General features: G+C 53.6%; 1 protein-coding gene across 1 annotated transcript; it reads right to left on the reverse strand.

Moving 5' to 3' along the window:
- Nucleotides 1-277: 277 nt before the first annotated feature.
- LOC113986517 (alpha-soluble NSF attachment protein-like) lies at nucleotides 278-12,212 on the reverse strand (the record flags this gene model as incomplete). The annotated part of the gene is made up of 7 exons (XM_039379215.1): nucleotides 12,086-12,212; nucleotides 10,437-10,516; nucleotides 7,619-7,735; nucleotides 5,169-5,215; nucleotides 4,076-4,153; nucleotides 1,537-1,592; nucleotides 278-362 (listed from the first exon to the last, which is right to left on the reverse strand). Coding segments are annotated over exons 1-7 (570 nt in total), but the record flags the coding sequence as incomplete, so codon positions are not given.
- Between the last annotated feature and the right edge of the window lie 267 nt (nucleotides 12,213-12,479).

Consider the following 12,479-nt stretch of genomic DNA (forward strand, 5'->3'; position numbering starts at 1 on the left):
GAAGAAGAGAAAGAGGAGAAAAAAAAAGGAACAGGAGGAAGAGGAGGAAGAAGAAATGAGAAGGAAAAAAAGGTGAGGAAGAGAAGGAAATGGGGAAAAGCTGAAGGAGGAGGAGGAAGAGGAAGAGGAGGAAAAAAGGCAGGAAGGAATTAGAAGGAAAAGAAAGTGAGGAAGAGAAAGAAATGGGGAAGAGCCAAAGGACAAGGAGGAAGAGCAGGAAGAGGAGGAAGAGGAGGATGAGGAGGAGGAGGAAGAGGAGGGTGAGGAAGGGCAGGACCTGCTCGTAGATGTCGATGGCTCGTGGGAACTGCTCGAGCTGCGCCGCGAACGTGGCCACCTTCAGCAGGCACTTATTGGCTGAGCTGGGACAGAAATCACCCAAAATCACCCCAAAATCACCCCAAAATCACCCCAGAACGTGCCCACCTTCAGCAGGCACTTATTGGCTGAGCTGGGACAGAAATCACCCAAAATCACCCCAAAATCACCCCAGAACGTGCCCACCTTCAGCAGGCACTTATTGGCTGAGCTGGGACCAAAACAGCCCAAAATCACCCCAAAATCACCCCAAAACACCCCAGAACGTGCCCACCTTCAGCAGGCACTTATTGGCTGAGCTGGGACAGAAATCACCCAAAATCACCCCAAAATCACCCCAAAATCACCCCAGAACGTGGCCACCTTCAGCAGGCACTTATTGGCTGAGCTGGGACCAAAACAGCCCAAAATCACCCCAAAATCACCCCAAAATCACCCCAAAAACATCCTGAAACCCCCCCAGGTCCACAACCCACCAAAATCCACCCAAAACCCACCAAAATCCACCCAAATCCATCCAAATTCCCCCCAAAACCCACCCAAATCCCCGGATTTGAGGGAATTCCACCGAGCAGGGACGGGGGAACTCTGGGATCTGAAGGATCCCGTGGGATTGGGAACAGGGAATCCCAGGATTTGGGGGATCCCCGGGGATTGGGGGTTCCCGGGATTCAGGAATTCCTGGGATTTGGGGGTTCAGGTTCCCAGGATTCAGGGTTCCCACGACTCAGAATTCCCAGGATTTGGGGCCCCTGGAATTCAAAGCCCCCGGAATTTTGGGGTTCCTGGGATTTGGGGATTCGGATTCCCGGGATTTGGGAATTCCCAGGATTTGGGGATTTGGATACTCGGGATTCAGGTTCCCAGGACTCGGGATTCCCGGGATTTGGGGGTTCCCAGGATTCAGAATTCCCAGAATTTGGGGGTTGGGGGTTCCCAGGATTCAGAATTCCCGGGATTTGGGGGTTCCCAGGATTCAGAATTCCCAGAATTTGGGGGTTGGGGGTTCCCAAGATTGGGAATTCCCGGGATTTGGGGGTTCCCAGGATTCAGAATTCCCGGGATTTGGGGGTTGGGGGTTCCCAAGATTGGGAATTCCCGGGATTTGGGGGTTCCCAGGATTCAGAATTCCCAGAATTTGGGGGTTGGGGGTTCCCAAGATTGGGAATTCCCGGGATTTGGGGGTTGCCAGGATTGGGAATTCCCGGGATTTGGTACCTGTTGGATTCCTCCCCTTTGTAATAATCGGCCGCCTGCTCGTAGTGGGCGATGGCCTGGGGGGGAAACGGGGGGAAAACGGGATCAAAACCTTGGGAAAATGGGATCAAGGGACACAAAACCTGGAGAAAACCCCATAAAACTTGAAACAACCTGGATAAAATCCCCTAAAATCGGGATAAAACCAGACAAAACCTGCATAAAAGTGGACAAAATAGGATAAAACCTGGATAAAACTGTCTAAAACCAGATTAAATCAGGATAAAACCTGGATAAAACCTCAATAAAACCAGACAAAACCTGGATAAAACCAGATAAAACCTGGATAAAACCAGATAAAACCTGGATAAACCTGGATAAACCCGGATAAAACCTGGATAAAACTGTCTAAAACCAGATTAAATCAGGATAAAACCTGGACAAAACGTGGATAAAACCAGATAAAACTGGATAAAACCAGATAAAACCTGGATAAAACCAAACAAAACCTGGACAAAACTGTCTAAAACCAGATAAAATCAGGATAAAACCTGGATAAAACCTCAATAAAACCTCATAAAACCTGGATAAAAGTAGATAAAACCTGGATAAACCTGGATAAAACCTGGATAAAACCAGATAAAACCTGGATAAAACCAAATAAAACCTGGATAAAACCAAATAAAACTTGGATAAAAGCGCCTAAAACCAGATTAAATCAGGATAAAACCTGGATAAAAAGGGATAAAACCTGGATAAACCTAAATAAAAGTGTCTAAAACCAGATTAAATCAGGATAAAACCCGGATAAAGCCCCATAAAACCTGGATAAAACCTGGATAAAATGCCACCAACTCTGGATCAAACCGGACGAAATAAATCCCCAAAAACCCTCCGGAATTTTCTGCTCCTTCCCCTCCCCCCCCTCCCCCATTCCTGGCTCCTTCCCGGATTCCCGCGGCTCCGCCGCCCCCGCTCCGGCTGCTCCGGAACCTCGGGAGGGGGGAGGCAGAATTCCCGGAAAACCGCCCAAAATTCCCCTTTTCCACCAGGATTTGGGGACTTGGGGGAGGAATTCCCAGAAAACCGCCCAAAATCCCCCTTTTCCACCAGGATTTGGGAATGGGAGAGGCGAAATTCCCAAAAAAACCCCCAAATTCCCCCTTTTCCACCAGGATTTGGGGATTAGGGGGAGGAATTCCCAGAAAACCGCCCAAAATTCCTCATTTTCTGCCCTAATTTCGGGATGGGGGAGGCAGAATTCCTGGAAAACCGCCCAGAATTCCCCCTTTTCCACCCTAATTTTGGGATTTGGGGGAGGAATTCCCGAAAAACCACCCAAAATTCCCCCTTTTCCACCAGGATTTGGGGACTTGGGGGAGGAATTCCCAGAAACACCCCCAAAATTCCTCATTTTCTGCCTTAATTTCAGGATGGGAGAGGGGAGATTCCTGGAAAACCACCCAGAATTCCCCATCTTCTGCCCTGATTTTGGGATGAAGGAGGCGGAATTCCCGGAAAACCCCCCAAATTCCCCCTTTTCCACCAGGATTTGGGGATTAGGGGGAGGAATCTCCGGAAAACCACCCAAAATTCCCTCTTTCCTGCCCTAATTTCGAGATGGGAAATTCCTGGAAAACCATCCAGAACTCCCCCTTTCCTGCCCTGATTTTGGGATGGAAGAGGCAGAATTCCCGGAAAACCGCCCCAAAATTCCCCCTTTTCCACCAGGATTTGGGGATTTGGGAGAGATGAAATTCCCAAAGAACACAAAATTCCCCCTTTTCCACATGGGATTTTCGGGAGGAATCCCTGGAAAACTCCCCAAAATTCCCCCTTTTCTTCCCTAATTTTGGGATTTGGGGGAGGAATCCCTGGAAAACCACCCAAAGTTCCCCCTTTTCCACCCGTTTTTTTTGGGATTTAGGGATTTAGGAGCTGGGGGATTCCAGGAATCCCTGAAGGACAGAATTCCCTGAAATTCCTGGGAATTCTCCCTCTCTCCTAAACCCCCCCTCCCTCAAAACCCATCCCATTTCTCCCCCAAAGGAAGCGAAAATCCCGGGATTTGGGGACAATTCCCATTGGAAAAAAACCCCAAACTGGGATTTCAGGGGTGAATTCCCAGAATTCCTGGAGTTCACAGGAAATTCCCAGGAATTCCTGGGAATCTCCCTCTCTCCCAAACCCCCCCTTCCCTCAAAACCGACCCCATTTCTCCCCCAAAGGAAGCAAAAATCCCAGGATTTGGGGACAATTCCAATGGGGCAAAACCCCAAACTGGGGCAAAAATCCCAGGATTTGGGGACAATTCCCATTGGAAAAAACCCCAAACTGGGATTTCAGGGGTGAATTCCCAGAATTCCTGGAATTCCCGGGAATTCTCCCTCTCTCCCAAACCCCCCCTCCCTCAAAACCGACCCCATTTCTCCCCCAAAGGAAGCGAAAATCCCGGGATTTGGGGGCAATTCCAACGGGGCAAAACTCCAGACCGGGATTCCGGAGCCGGGGGGGTTCCCGGAATTCCCGGAATTCCCGGGATTCCGGGTGTTTTCCCCACCTTCTCGACGTCGACGAGGTCGCCCTCGTAGATCTCGGCGATGGCCACGTGGTGCTTGGCGGCGACGGTGAAGCGGCCCTGCCGGAAAAGCGGGATCAGCCCCCGGGAAAAGGCCCATTCCCAGGGATCCATTCCCAGGGATCCACCCCCAGGGATCCACCCCCAGGGATCCACCCCCAGGGATCCACCCCCAGGGATCCATCCCCAGGGATCCATCCTGAGGGATCCATTCCCAGGGATCCATCCTGAGGGATCCATTCCCAGGGATCCACCCCCAGGGATCCATCCCCAGGGATCCATCCCCAGGGATCCACCCCCAGGGATCCATCCCCAGGGATCCACCCCCAGGGATCCATCCCCAGGGATCCACCCCCAGGGATCCATCCCCAGGGATCCATCCCCAGGGATCCACCCCCAGGGATCCATTCCCAGGGATCCATTCCCAGGGATCCATTCCCAGGGATCCACCCCCAGGGATCCACCCCCAGGGATCCATCCTGAGGGATCCATTCCCAGGGATCCATTCCCAGGGATCCATCCCCAGGGATCCATTCCCAGGGATCCATTCCCAGGGATCCATCCAGGGATCCATTTCCAGGGATCCACCCCCCCGGAGCCACCCCCGGGACCCCCGAATTCCCCATCCCAGGGGGGAATTCCCCCTTCCAGGAATGACCCCCAAAATGTCACCTGGGACCCCCAAAAACAGCCCTGGGACCCCCAAAAACCATCCTGGGACCCCCAAGATGTCACCTGGGAACCCCAAAAATAACCCTGGGACCCCCAAAAACAGCCCTGGGAATCCCAAAAACACATCAGGGGCCCCCTAAGCCCTCCCCAAACCCTCCCAAAATTCCCCCAAATCCCCCCCAAACCCTCCCAAAATCCCCCCAAACCCTCCCAGGCCCCCCCCGAGCCCCCCAGAGCCTCCCCAAATCCCCCCAGGATCCCCCCCCACCCTCCCAAAATCCCCCCAAATCCCCCCAAAGCCCCCCCAAAGCGACCATTCCCAGCCCCGGGGTCGCGTCTCCGCCCCCCCAGGTGGGAATTCCCGCCGGGAATTCCGTGGGAAGGGCGGGAAGGGGGAGCTCACCATGTCCGTGTAGATCTCGATGGCCCGGAGCAGGCAGGTCACCGCCTCTGGAAAACACGGAAAACGGGAATGGCGGCGGGAAAAGGGGGAGGGAAACAGCAGGGGGAGGAATTCCCGAATCTTCGGGATCCCAGCTCAGCAATTCCAAGGATTGGAGCCCAAAATTCCCAAGGATTGGAGCCCAAAATTCCCAAGGATTGGAGCCCAAAATTCCCAAGGATTGGAGCCCAAAATTCCAAGGATTGGAGCCCAAAATTCCCAAGGATTGGAGCCCTGAAATTCCAGGGATTGGAGCCCTGAAAATTCCAAGGATTGGAACCCCAAACTTCTTGGGATCAGAGCTCAAAATTCCAGGGATTGGAGTCCCAAAATTCCAAGGATTGGAGTCCCAAAAATTCTAGGGATTGGAGCCCCCAATTCTTTGGGATCAGAGCTCAAAATTCCACGGATTAGAGTCCCAGAATTCCAAGGATTGGAGCCTCAAACTCTTTGGGATCAGAGCCCAAAATTCCAGGGATTGGAGCCCGGAATCCCAAGAATTGAAAATTCCAGGAATTGGAGCCCCAAATTTTTGGAATTGGAGCCCAAAATTCCAAGGATTGGAGCCCCAAAATTCCAGGGATTGGAGCCCCAAACTCTTTGGGATCAGAGCCCAAAATTATTTGGGATCAAAGCCCAAAATTCCAAGGATTGGAGTCCCAAATTCTTTGGGATCAGAGCCCAAAATTCCAGGGATTGGAGCCCCAAAAATTCCAGGGATTGGAGCCCAGAATCCCAAGAATTGGAGACCCAAAAATTCCAGAGATTGGAGCCCTAAAAGTTCCAAGGATTGGAGCCCCAAACTCTTTGGGATCAGAGCTCAAATTCCAGGGATTGGAGCCCCAAAATTCCCGGGATTGGAGCCTCAAAAATTCCAGGGATTGGAGCCCAGAATTCCAAGAATTGGAGACCCAAAAATTCCCGGGATTGGAGGCCCAAAATTCCCGGGATTGGAGCTCTCAAAGCTTCGGGATGAGATCCCCAAATCCTCGGGCTGTGACTCCCCCCCCTCAGGACTCACATTCCCAGAATTTCGGGATGGGCCCCTCAAACCCTGGGGATGGGGGTTGGGATTCCCTCCCTTCCCAAACCCATTCCCAGCCCCCCCCAAATCCCGGGATTTCGCCGGGTTTTGGGAATCCTGCGGCTTTTCCCGCCTCCAAATTGGGGATTTGGGGGATTTTTTAGGGAATTTTTAACCCTTTTTTCGGGAATTCCGACCCCTCCAGCAGCAAATCCCGAGGGATTCCTGGAAGTTTTTCCCTCCCCAGGTCGGAAAATCGGGATAAAAAAATTCCTGGGGGATTCTGAGGTGAAAATTGAGGGAATTTTTGGGCTCATTTTCCCTGAAAATCCACAAAAAAAATGGGAATATTGTTGGGAATGGGGAGGGGGGCGGGATCGGAGCATCCAGGGGGACGCCCCAAAAAATTCCCAATCCCAGAAATCCGCCCAAAATGCCGGAATTTCTCCCCCTCTCCCTCCCCCTCCTCGGAGCCGCCGCGGATTCCGACGGAAGCCAAAACCCCGGGAATTCCAAGGGAAGCCAAAAACCCCGGGAATTCTGCCCAAAAGCCCCGGGAATTCTGCCCAAAAGCCCGGGAATTCTGCCCAAAAGCCCGGGAATTTTGCCCAAAACCCCGGGAATTTTGCCCAAAACCCCGGGAATTCTGCCCAAAAGCCCGGGAATTCTGCCCAAAACGCCGGGAATTCCATCTGCTGGGATGCGGGGGAGGGGCCGGGCTGGATCCGCCCTCGGAATTCCGGCCGGGAGCCAAGAAAGGGTCGGAAAAGCGGGAGAGGAGCCCCCTCCAGGCCCAAATTCCAGGGGAATCCGCCCCAAATCCCGGATTTCGGGGGGGTTCGGGGGTGGGATCCTTGGGAATTCCCACGGGAACGGGCTCCAAATCCCGGGAATCCGCTTCGGGGGGGGATTGGGGGGGATTTTGTGGGATTTTCCAGGGGATTTTCCAGGGGATTTTCGGGGGATTTTCCAGCTGCCACGTTCCGTGTGGATCCAAATCCCGGGAATTCCCCCGGGAATGTCGTTCCTTACTCCCCAGCTCCCGCTTTCTGGGGGATTTTAGAGGAGTTCAGGCGAATTTTCTGGGATTTTAAACGAGATTTTAGGGAATTTCCAAGGGGATTTTCAGGGATTTTGCTGGATTTTCCAACTCCCACATTCCCCGTGGATCCGGATCCCGGGAATTCCCTTGGGAATGTCGTTCCCTACCCTGGGGATCGGCCTTTTTGAAGGATTTGGGGGGATTTCAGGTAAATTTTGGGGGATTTTAAAGGGGATTTTAAGGGATTTTCCAGGGGATTTTCAGGGATTTCAGGGGGATTTTCCACCTCCCACATTCCCCGTGGACCCGGATCCCGGGAATTCCCTTGGGAATGTCGTTCCCTACCCTGGGGATCGGCCTTTTTGAAGGCGTTCCCGGCGTCCACGAAGGCGGAGGCGGCGTCGTGTTTGCTCTGCAGCTGCAGGTGCAGCCGAGCGGCCTGGCAGAAAGCATTCCCTGCTCCTGGAAAAAACATGGAAAATAGGGATAAAACAGGGAAAAATGGGATAAAACAGGGAAAAATAGGGATATGGGTCATTCAGCCTGGCAGAAAGCATTCCCTGCTCCTGGAAAAATAGGGAAAAATAGGGAAAAATGGGATAAAACAGGGAAAAATGGGGAAAAACAGGGATATGGGTCATTCAGCCTGGCAGAAAGCGTTCCCTGCTCCTGGAAAAATAGGGAAAAATGGGAAAAATAGGGATGTGGGTCATTCAGCCTGGCAGAAAGCATTCCCTGCTCCTGGAAAAATGGGATAAAACAGGGAAAAATGGGATAAAACAGGGAAAAATAGGGATATGGGTCATTCAGCCTGGCAGAAAGCATTCCCTGCTCCTGGAAAAAACAGGGAAAATAGGTAAAAATGGGAGGGATCAAACAGGGACCCAGGGCAGAAAGCATTCCCTGCTCCTGGAAACATGGGATAAAACAGGGATAAAACAGGGAAAAAGGGGATAAAACCGGGCTAAATAGGGAGAGGGGTCATTCAGCCTGGCAGAAAGCATTCCCTGCTCCTGGAAAAATGGGATAAAACAGGGAAAAATAGGGATATGGGTCATTCAGCCTGGCAGAAAGCGTTCCCTGCTCCTGGAAAAATAGGGAAAAATGGGATAAAACAGGGAAAAATAGGGAAAAATAGGGATATGGGTCATTCAGCCTGGCAGAAAGCATTCCCTGCTCCTGGAAAAATGGGATAAAACAGGGAAAAATGGGGAAAAATAGGGATATGGGTCATTCAGCCTGGCAGAAAGCATTCCCTGCTCCTGGAAAAATGGGATAAAACAGGGAAAAATGGGATAAAACAGGGAAAAACAGGGAAAAATAGGGATATGGGTCATTCAGCCTGGCAGAAAGCGTTCCCTGCTCCTGGAAAAACAGGGAAAAACAGGGAAAAATGGGATAAAACAGGGAAAAATAGGGATATGGGTCATTCAGCCTGGCAGAAAGCATTCCCTGCTCCTGGAAAAAACAGGGAAAAATGGGGGAAAATAGGGATATGGGTCATTCAGCCTGGCAGAAAGCATTCCCTGCTCCTGGAAAAATGGGATAAAACAGGGAAAAATAGGGATATGGGTCATTCAGCCTGGCAGAAAGCGTTCCCTGCTCCTGGAAAAACAGGGATAAAACAGGGAAAAATGGGATAAAACAGGGATAAAACAGGGAAAAATAGGGATATGGGTCATTCAGCCTGGCAGAAAGCATTCCCTGCTCCTGGAAAAATGGGATAAAACAGGGATAAAACAGGGATAAATAGGGATACGGGTCATTCAGCCTGGCAGAAAGCATTCCCTGCTCCTGGAAAAACATGGGAAAAACAGGGAAAAATGGGATAAAACAGGGAAAAACGGGGAAAAATAGGGATATGGGTCATTCAGCCTGGCAGAAAGCATTCCCTGCTCCTGGAAAAATGGGATAAAACAGGGAAAAATGGGATAAAACAGGGATAAAACAGGGGAAAATAGGGATATGGGTCATTCAGCCTGGTAGAAAGCATTCCCTGCTCCTGGAAAAATAGGGATAAAACAGGGAAAAATGGGGAAAAATAGGGATATGGGTCATTCAGCCTGGCAGAAAGCATTCCCTGCTCCTGGAAAAACAGGGAAAAATGGGATAAAACAGGGATAAAACAGGGATAAACGGGGAAAAACAGGGATATGGGTCGGTCCTGGCATTCCCAGCCCTTGGAAAACACAAATATGGGTCGTTCAGCCTGGGAAAAGGCATTCCCTGCTCCTGGAAAAACAGGGAAAAATAGGGGAAAACATGGGAAAACAGGGATATGGGTCATCCCAGGCATTCCCAGCCCCTGGAAAACACCCAGGGATCGTTCCCAGCCATTCCCAGTCCCTGGAAAAGGGACAGGGATCATTCCCAGCCCCCGGAAAATAGGGATATGGGTCATCCCAGGCATTCCCAGCCCCTGGAAAACACCCAGGGATCATTCCCAGCCCCCGGAAAATAGGGATATGGATCATCCCGGGCATTCCCAGCCCCTGGAAAACACACAGGGATCATTCCCAGCCCCTGGAAAACAGGGATACTGGTCAATCCCACCATTCCCAGCCCCTGGAAAACACCCAGGGATCATTCCCAGCCCCTGGAAAAGGGTCAGGGATCACTCCCAGCCCCTGGAAAACACCCAGGGATCATTCCCAACCCCTGGAAAACAGGGATATGGATCTTCCCAGCCATTCCCAGCCCCTGGAAAACACCCAGGGATCATTGCCAGCCCCTGGAAAACAGGGATATGGATCATCCTGGGCATTCCCAGCCCCTGGAAAACACCCAGGGATCATTCCCAGCCCCTGGAAAACAGGGATATGGATCATCCCAGGCATTCCCAGCCCCTGGAAAAGGGCCAGGGATCATTCCCAGCCCCTGGAAAACAGGGATATGGATCATCCTGGGCATTCCCAGCCCCTGGAAAACACCCAGGGATCATTCCCAACCCCTGGAAAATAGGGATACTGGTCAATCCCACCATTCCCAGCCCCTGGAAAACACCCAGGGATCATTCCCAGCCCCTGGAATCATTCCCCCTGGAATCATTCCCAGGAATTCCCAGCCCCTGGAAAAGGGCCAGGGATGGTTCCAGGCAGGACCAGGGGCAGCAGGGGGGTGGGAATTCCCGGGATTCCCGGGATTCCCGGGATTTGGGACCCACCACTCCAGTTCTTGGCCATCTTGAACATGTTGGCGGCGCGGGCGTAGCACTCACAGGCCTCCTCCAGCCGGGAAGAGCCCCTGGAAAAACGGGAATATTGGGAATTAGGGGGGGAAAAGGGGGATTTGGGATCAGGGGGGAACCCACAGGCCTCCTCCAGCCGGGAAGAGCCCCTGGAAAAATGGGAATATTGGGAATTAGGAGGGGAGAAAAGGGGGATTTGGGATCAGGGGGGAACCCACAGGGCTCCTCCAGCCGGGAAGAGCCCCTGGAAAAACGGGAATATTGGGAATTAAGAGGGGGGAAAAGGGGGACTGGGGGTGGAAAAGAAACCACAGGGCTCCTCCAGATGGGAAAAGCCTCTGGAAAATTGGGAATGTTGGGAATTAGGAGGGGGGAAAAGGGGGATTTGGGATCAGGGGGGAACACACAGGCCTCCTCCAGCCGGGAAGAGCCCCTGGAAAAATGGGAATATTGAGAATTAGGAGGGGAGAAAAGGGGGATTTAGGGTGGAAAAGAAACCACAGGGCTCCTCCAGATGGGAAAAGCCTCTGGAAAATTGGGAATGACGGGAATTGGAGGGGAAAAAGGGGGATTTGGGGTGGAGAGGAACCCACAGGGCTCCTCCAGATGGGAAAAGCCTCTGGAAAATTGGGAATGATGGGAAGTGGAGGGGGGAAAAAGGGGGATTTGGGGCGGAGGGAAACCCACAGGGCTGCTCTAGATGGGAAAAGGTGGGGGAAACTAGGTACTGGAGGGAATTAGGGGGGGCCCCTCCCGGGGGGCGTGGGGGTGGCGGTGGAACCCTCCGGGGGGTGCGGCTCCGGTTTGGACAAGGTGCTGGAAAACAGGGAATGACGGATTAGGGGGAAAAAGGGGATTGGGTGGGGTGGGGGTAACCAACAGGGCTCCTCCAGATGGGAAGAGCCTCTGGAAAAGTGGGAATGATGGGAATTGGGAGAGAGGAAAAAAAAAGGTGATTTTGTGGGGTGTAGGGAACCACGGGAGGGGCTGCTCCTCCTGGGAAAGGGGTGCGGGAACATAGGGAATGTCGGGAATTGTGGGAGTTTGGGGTGAAAAAGGGGAGATTTGGGGAGTTTTAGGGTGGGAAAATGGGGAATTGGAAGGAGGAAAGGGGGAATGGGGGGTGAAAAACGGGAATTGCAGGGATTTGGGGACCCCCCCCAACCCCCCGTCACCCCCTCAAGACCCCCCAAATCCCCCCCAGATCCCCCCCAAGAGCCCCCCAGATCAACCCCAGACCCCCCAAATCTCCCTCTCAGGACCCCCCCGACCCCAAAACATCCCCAAAATCCCCCCCAGGACCCTCCGAATCCCCCCCAGGACCCCCCAAATCCCACCCAGCGACTCCCCCCAACCCCCAAACACCCCCAAACCCCTCCCCACCCCCTGACACCCCCAAAACCCCCAAAAACCCGCCCGTCCTCCCCTTCCCCTCCCCCCCCGCTCCATGACACCCCCTCAGGGAACCCCCAAACCCCCTCGAGGACCCCCCCCCGCCCCAAATCTTCCCCTTCTCACCCCCAAAAACCCCCTCCCGGCCTCCCCGGTTCCCCCCCCTCAGCCTCCCTTCTTCTCCCTCTTCGCTCCCCTCGCCCCCCTCTCCTCCGCGCCCGGCCCGGACGCACCCGAAGAGGCCCCCGAGGAAGGAGGAGGCCCCCCGGACCTTCCTCTCGGCCTCGCTCAGGAGCCGCTTCGCCTCCTCCTCCTTCTCCTTCCCCAGCGCCGCCGCCATGCTGGGACCCCGTCCCACGTGACCCCCGCGCCGCGCCCCCATTGGCTGCGCCCGCCCCCACGTGATCCCTCACGTGACCCCCGTCGCGCCGCGTCCCCATTGGCTGCTCCCGCTCTCACGTGATCCATCACGTGACGCGGAGCGCTTCCTCCCGGGGGCTCGGCTGCCCCCGCGAGGCGCCGCCTGGCGGGCGGGAGGACCCGGGTGGGGAATGGGAGGGGCTTGGGGGGCTTTGGGGGTTTTTAGGTGATTTTTAGGAGTTTTGGGGGCTTGGGGAGATTCCGAGG

This window comes from Pipra filicauda, unplaced genomic scaffold, assembly GCF_003945595.2.
Source record: "Pipra filicauda isolate LSUMZ 115617 unplaced genomic scaffold, ASM394559v2 scaffold1040_size35062_pilon, whole genome shotgun sequence".
Taxonomy (NCBI): Eukaryota; Metazoa; Chordata; class Aves; order Passeriformes; family Pipridae; genus Pipra; species Pipra filicauda.